Source organism: Apium graveolens, chromosome 8 (genome assembly GCF_009905375.1).
Source record: "Apium graveolens cultivar Ventura chromosome 8, ASM990537v1, whole genome shotgun sequence".
NCBI lineage: Eukaryota > Viridiplantae > Streptophyta > Magnoliopsida > Apiales > Apiaceae > Apium > Apium graveolens.
The window spans coordinates 261,932,516-261,940,175 of NC_133654.1; the positions used below are offsets into that span (position 1 = coordinate 261,932,516).

The following is a 7,660-nucleotide window of genomic DNA, read 5'->3' on the forward strand; positions in this document are numbered from 1 at the left end:
ACCTGAGATTAGAGCTGACCACTTGTGGGGGTTTGAACCGCTCGCTCGGGATCGGCTCGTGGGGAAGCCCAGATTTATTCGATTCGAACAGGGCCGATTCAAAACCGCACAATTTGTTCAATATTACGAGCTGATTACGAATAATATATTAGAAAACTAGGACCGGAAGCTCGCCAACCCGCCGCCAACCCATATATAATTCACAAAGAAAAGTCTATTTCTTGAAAGGTTCTTTTACGATTACGATTCACGTGCCAGTTACGAATCATTATTTTCCGGTTCAAACGCGGCCCGAACCGGATTCATTACTCTACCGGATCGGTTGCGTGTTAAGGTTTCCAGTGCCCAACCCGTATGCGGCCCGGCCCGAACCGCACGGACCGCACAAGTGGCCAGCTCTACCTGGAGGATGACCAGAGACTTACCATTAAGCTATCCCTCTCAAATTTTTTAATAGGTTCCGATGATAAAAAAATTGCATCTCATGGTCAAACAATAAGCGATTAAGAAGATAAAAAGTTTGCATCTCACGGGCAAACAATAAGCCGTTAGGAAGATAAAAAAATTTGCATTTCATGGGCAAACAATAAGCGGTTAGGAAGATAAAATTTTTTCATCTCATGGGCAAACAATAAGCGGCATGCCCATTTGGTCGTACAAAGAAAAGTAAACAGGAAGAGACCTTACCATGCTCGTCTATTATTCCATCTTCAATGAGTTTAGGGATACTAAGGAAGACAGCCAAGTCCCTTGATTCCCATCTTTTTCACAACTTCGAAGGCCCATCCAGTAGCTCCTTCAACAACAACACAAGCTATTTTGTTACCTTCATTCTTCATGTTTTCTATCAGCTCCTACAACTTAGCAGGCATCACTCTCCACATTGCTTCATTGGACTTTCCAAAATCATTCCTATCCTCATCTAGTTCCAATCCATCCGAAATCGAAACCAAGCGCATCCTGTCATCATCCACATCAATTTCATTTTTCGACATCGCTTTTAGGACACGCAAGTGATTAAAATCAGTGTTTACAAATATAATTTTAAAACCATGTTCTGCAATTTTTTGCATAAGCTTCATCATTGGAATTACATGGCCTTATGCAGGGTATTGTATTGCTATTACATGCAGGAGCGTGCTCATATCTTTGTCGTTAACTTGATACTTCTTGCATTCTTTTAGCACGCTAGTACTGCTTATTGTGTGTAATTTTAATTTGTTAATATTTGACCAGCAGAGCTTTTTATGATAAACTTGAAAAAATAGTTAAAAGGTCAAGTCAAGTTAATTAAGGGAGAAAGTTATAGTTTTTTTGAAAGAATTTTTTTAGTTAATTAGGTACAATCACCTAAACTAGAATTTTTTAGTTTCAATATTGATTTGATGTTTGTCGTGTTTATACATTTACTACATCATCAAACAACTATAAAACATGCTGTAGTGTGTTCTACATGAAATTTAAGGGAAAGGTAAATTTGAAAATAGTTGGTTTCAAAATATATCTAATAATTGAAGTTAAAGTTTTATTTTAGCATTAAAAGACACTTTTTAATGCCAAATTATAACAATTACCATAATCATTTTACATGTTGTGCTAAAAACTTCAATTCTAAAAGGGTTCTTTATACTTCTTTTTTAAACTCCTGCTTAGCATTGTCAGTCTCATCCCATTGATGAGTTTTCTCTCAGTCTCATCCCATTGATGAGTTTCATTTTCTTATCATTTTTCATTTCCATATAGTAAGTGATTAAAGGAGTTAGAATCATGGCTGGTACCTCGCGAGGTAAGAGTATTCTGGAAGATTATGCAAACCTATCTATCAACGATGAGGGGGATGATGGTTTGATCTTAAAGGAACCTTCTGAACAAAAGGTGGGGCTGGATTATACACATTGTTTGGTGGGGCGTTTGCTTACTAACAGGAAGGTAAATTTCATGGCGATGCAGGATATATTGTCATCTACATGGAGACCGGTTAAAGGAGTTTTCATGGAGGCTACATCATATCCACACATCTTTCTGTTTAAGTTTTTTCATGAGTTAGATGTGCGAAGAGTGTTAGAGGAAGGACCGTGGACATTCAATCAACAAACTCTTATAGTTAAAAAACTTGAAAAGGATGAACAATTGGCTAACGTGAAGTTGTTTGAAATTTCCATGTGGATGCAAGTATATGAATTACCTATAGGTTTCAATTACGTTGGTACGTTTATTAAGGCTGATCCAAAGAATTTCCAAGGTATGTGGAGTCCTATCTAAGAGTTCTAGTGAGCATAGATGTTCCTCATCCATTGAAGAGTCAGATGCATATAAAGAAGAGTGGAGGAGATTGGCATTGGATTAAATTTAAATATGAAAGACTACCAGCATTCTGTTTTTATTGTGGAAGAATTGGACACACTGATAAGTTTTGTGAAGCCTTGTTTGATAACCCAGAGGATAAAGATGTTCGGAAGTATGATAGTTCACTTAGAGCTCAAATGCAAAGACAAACAGGGAATAGTACTAATCAATGGCTTCGAGGTCCAGATGGCAGGTTGTTAAATCCGGTGGAAGGGAGGGGAATTCCGGTAAGTTCTCAGATGGATGGGATGATGAGAGATGACAGTAGAGTGGTTACCGTTAATGGCGCTGTGGGTGATTGCAATCCCTTAAATCCAGGAGCGCAAGTTGGTACGGCTTATCCAAATATGGCAAGTAGAAGCGGAAACTTATGGGATGGGAAACACTGAAGGAGATATGTCTGTTATTAATACAGAGGGAAATATTTTGAAAATTGTGCCAGCGAGGGAAATGCTCAATTCAAAAAAATGGGCTGGAAATAGTGGATGAAAAAAGGCATCGAGTGAATGGGCCCAATTTAAATGGGCTAACTGAAGAGCAGAAAAATAATATAGAAGACACATATATGACAGGTACACAGCATAATGAGCATAATGATAATATGGAGTCAAAAAACTTGATTCTGGCGGGTACTGCAATGCAGACCCGCCAATCATTATGAGTACACTCAGCTGGAACTGCCGAGGGGTGGGGCTCCCTGGTAAATTTCAATTTCTATCAGACGTTGTACGTCAAGAAAAGCCTATTTTTATATTTCTGTGTGAAACTATTGTTAGGAAGTCGAAAATGGAATGGATTCAAAGTAAGCTAGGGTACAAAGGTTTGTTTGTGGTTGAACCACAGGGTCGAAGTGGTGGACTTGCATTATTATGGAAGGAGAGAGACCAGGAAGAGTTATTAGGTTTTTCACAAAATCTTATTGACGTAAAGGTCCATATTGAAGATATGAAGGAGTGGCATTTGACAGGGATGTATGGAGAACCTGTTAGAGCTCAATGTAGAAGAACATGGAACCTTTTAAGAACCTTATCTAGAGATGCAAACTTACCTTGGTGCGTGATAGGGGATTTGAATAATATTGTCTCAGTGGACGATAAAACTAGGGGAGCTCAATATCCCAGCTAGTTAATAGAGGGTTTCAATAAAGCTATAAAAGACGCACATCTCAAAGATATGGAGCTGATGGGGCATCAATTTACGTGGGAAAGGGGTAGAGGTACGTCGAAAGATACAATTTGGAGGGCTCTTTGTCTGATCACAGTCCTATCTTTCTAGTTCCTCAGGTTAAAACTAAATCTGCTGCTCAGTATTGTTTTAAATTCGAAAATGCATGGTTGACTGAGCTGTATGTGTGAGCAATTAGTGAAAGATGGCTGGAATGAGAATAATATGGCTAGTGTGCAACAAAAGGTGAAGGCTTACAGTGATAGGTTGTCAGTGTGGGGAAAAGAAATCACTGGAAATTTTAGGAGGAGGATTAAAGAATGTAAGGAGAGTTTGAAGCAACTTCGAGGGAACAGTGATAGGGGGTCTGTGGAAAGATATGATGCAGTAAAGAAACAGTTGGCCTCTATTTTGAATCAACGAGAGATCTTCTGGCACCAAAGGTCTAAGCAGTTGTGGTTACAAGCTGGGGATCAGAACAGCCGATTTTTTTATAAGTTAGCTAGTAATCGTAGGAGGAATAATCAGATTCATAATCTCAAGGATACATATGAAAATTGGGTTGACTGGGAATTCGGCTTAGACACTTTGATGGAAAGGTATTTTAATGATCTGTTTCGTGCAACAGAATCAGACTGGAAGGAGGTGATCGAGTGTATTCCTACTATAATAACAGATGCTCAGAATGTTAAATTTTTAAAGCCAATTGAGGAAGAGGAGGTGAAAAGAGCACTGTTCCAAATGAATCCGGACAAGGCTCCAGGCCCGGATGGAATGACACCTGCATTTTTTCAAAATTATTGGAAAATTGTTGGTAAGGATATTGTTGACATGGTCAGAAATTTTTCAGTAATGGTATGTTATCCAATAGTTTGAATGATACAAATATTGTATTGATTCCTAAAAAGAATTGTCTAGTGTTTATTAGCGATTTACGACCTATATCATTATGCAATGTGTTAGCTAAAACTATCACAAAGGTTGTATCTAATCGGTTAAAGGAAACTTTGGATTCGGTGGTGTCGGAGAATCAGAGTGCATTTATGTCAGGGAGACTTATCTATGATAATGTCATGGTTTCCTATGAAGTCATGCATTACTTGAAGCGGAAGAGACGAGGAAGGGAGAGTCATATGGCACTTAAGCTTGACATGAGTAAAGCTTATGCCAGAATCAAGTGGGCATATCTGAAAGTTATGTTGACTAAAATGTGATATAATGACTGGTGGGTTCATTTAATTCTTCAATTGTATGTTCAGTGTCATATAATATCACTCATGCTAGGAGAGAAATTGGTCCTATATATCCTAGTCGGGGTATTAGACAGGGGGATCCTTTATCCCCTTATCTTTTTATCTTATGTACTGAAGGTCTATCCGCTTTACTTCAAAGATATGAGCAAAGGAAATGAATTCAAGGTATCAAGGTCTGAAGACAAGCTCCTAACATTTCACACATGCTATTCGCTGATGATATCTACCTGTATTATAAGGCAACTGAGGAGGAGGCTATGCATGTCTTGAGGCTATTACAGAGTTTTGAACGTGGTTCAGGGCAGAAGGTGAATTTGTCAAAATCATCTGTATTTTTTAGCACTAATACGAGTTAGAATAACATAATACAGTTGTATCGGTTGCTTCATATGGAGGAGGCTGGTGAAGGTGGTACTTACTTGGGGCTTCCAAATATGATGAATAGAAGCAAGGTTGCTACGTTGGGTTTTCTAAAAGATAGAGTTAAAAATCGAGTTCTGAGTTGGGATGAAAAACTTTTCTCTCAAGGTGGAAAGGAGGTGATAGTAAAATCTATTATACAATCGTTGCCATCTTACGCCATGAGAGTATTCTTATTGCCAATGAAAATAACGAAGGATCTGGAGTGGTTGATTTCGAAGTTCTAGTGGAATTCGAAGAAGAATGACAACAAAAGCATAAATTGGATGTCCTATTCTCGTTTGAGCAGACATAAGTCGAATGGAGGTATGGGTTTTCGTGATTTTTCGAGATTTTAACCTGGCAATGTTAGGTAATCAGGTATGGAGATTTCTTACAAAACCTAATAGTCTGGTGAGTAAAGTATATAAAGCACGTTATTTTCTAAACGAAAATTATTTGGATTCTTCCGCTGGCCACAATCCGAGTTTTGTTTGGCGTAGCATATGGAAAGCAGGGGATGTTGTGAAAGCAGGTGTTCATTGGGTAGTAGGTTCAGGGGAAATGATAAATATATTGGGACAACCATGGTTATTGGATGATCACAATCCGTTTATTACCTCAGACTCACCAGCTTTGGCTAATAACAAGGTATCCTCAATCATGTCGATGGAGCACAGGGGGTGGGATGATGAAATTTTAAAAGAATTGTTTAATGATAGGGACCAAGACTGCATATGAAGTGTGCCGTTGAATGAAGATATGAGGCAATATAGAATCTATTGGAGTAAAGAGAGTTCAGGTGAATATTCCGTTCGTAGTGCTTATCGATTGTTGCAAGTTCAAAAAGCTCTTTGGAGACAGGAGGATAATGATAGCTTCTGGAGGAAAATTTGGAAAATAAGGGCTCTGCCGAAGGTTTTGAATTTAGTTTGGAGATCATTGTCTCAGTGTCTTCCAACTATGATGCTTTTGCGTCAAAAACATGTCAGAGTAGAAAGTAGTTGTCCAGTTTGCAGGAGAGAGAATGAAACCATTAGCCACGTGTTTATGAGATGCCCTATAGCTCTACAATGCTGGCAGTTGGTTACTCCAGGGTTCCAATTGAGTGCAGAGGACGAGATTTTTCACTAGTGGGACATAATTTTATGAAGCTTTGATAATGAAAAATGGGCTGAAATTGCAGTAGTTTGTTGGTCCTTATGGAGAGCAAGGAATGAGCTAGTTTGGAACAAGAAATATACTCGTATACATGTTGTGATTGCAAACGCTAAACAGTACTTTGGACAATAGAAATATGCCCAAAGTAATCTATTTTCTGTACGTTTCCCGAAGCTTGTTGACGGAGACGGTGACAGTTCTTGGGTTAAGCCACATGAGTCAATAATCAAGGTCTCGGTGGATGCAACAACTTTTCGAGAATATAGTGGTTCCGGGATGGGAGTGATAGTCATAGACGCAGGGGGTGAGTTAATTATAACAAAGACAGTGTGCAGGCACAGAGTTTTATGCCCAGAATTGGCAGAAGCTTTAGCCATTAAAGAGGCTCTCAGTTGGATCAAAAACCAAGGGTGGCAAGGGGTGATTGGGGAATCAGATTTCTTAGTGGCAGTGCAGGCAATTCGAAGCAAAGCTCCTATGGTATCTCCTTTTGGTCGAGTTATAGAGGCATGTCGTGCTATGCTTCGAGATTTAAACACAGTTTCACTATTTTTTATTAAACGATCTGCTAATGTGGCTGCTCATGAGTTAGCTCGAGTGTCATATTCTATCCCAGATCGAGTTTTCGATTGGAGTTTTGTTCCTATTGGAGCGTTTAACGCTTTGAAAGCGGATTTATTAAGTTAATAAAATTAATTGTTCGTAAAAAAAGGGTTCTTTATATCTTTTGGATGCAAATATGCATAAATACATCATTAATTTTAAATTTGAAATCAATGATACATTTATGCATGCATACCACATCATCAAGTAATCATAAATTACATTAATAATGGTGAACTTTATATAAAATTTAGGAAAGAGAGAAAGACAAAAATTAGTAAAATTAGAAATGTTTGGATGCAAAATACAACTAATATTGGAGTTGAAATTTTATTTTAGTAACAAAAAAATACTTCTTATACCGAACTCAGTTCTGTTCGAGCTCGTATATGAACTATTTCGAGTATCATAGTATGGAAACTCAATTCCTCTCGAGCTTGTTTAAAATTTTCATCTATTTTTTCAAAATTCATTTTTATTATATTTGAATCAAATTTTATTTAAATTTTTTATTCTTTTAAGTGTTGAATCTTAGACGAAAAGACTTGTCTTTTTCAAAAATACCCAATTAAACTCGTTTATTAAATAACTATCTCAACTTGAATTACATCCGAGTTATATGTAATTCAAATTTTGATGTCCACCAAATTATCTTGATACGAGAAAATATGCAAGTTTGGAGTTAGTTTGTCTAGTTATTCAAATTATGCATTGGTTATAATTAAGAACTATAT

The 7,660-nt window shown here is 37.6% G+C and overlaps 1 protein-coding gene across 1 annotated transcript; it reads left to right on the plus strand.

Moving 5' to 3' along the window:
- Nucleotides 1-3,519: 3,519 nt before the first annotated feature.
- LOC141680816 (uncharacterized) lies at nt 3,520-5,410 on the plus strand. The gene is made up of 5 exons (XM_074486931.1): nt 3,520-3,562; nt 3,710-4,365; nt 4,491-4,703; nt 5,003-5,071; nt 5,135-5,410. The coding sequence occupies exons 1-5, from the start codon at nt 3,520-3,522 to the stop codon at nt 5,408-5,410; spliced, it is 1,257 nt and encodes a 418-aa protein (XP_074343032.1).
- Nucleotides 5,411-7,660: the final 2,250 nt, after the last annotated feature.

Excerpts from the sequence above, each read along its gene's own strand:
- LOC141680816 (XM_074486931.1), top strand. The coding sequence starts at position 3,520 with ATGGAGCTGATGGGGCATCAATTTACGTGGGAAAGGGGTAGAG. Across the intron at positions 4,366-4,490 it reads TCAGAAATTTTTCAGTAATG|GTTGTATCTAATCGGTTAAA; the intron begins GTATGTTATCCA and ends ACTATCACAAAG. Across the intron at positions 4,704-5,002 it reads TCAAGTGGGCATATCTGAAA|GCAACTGAGGAGGAGGCTAT; the intron begins GTTATGTTGACT and ends CTGTATTATAAG.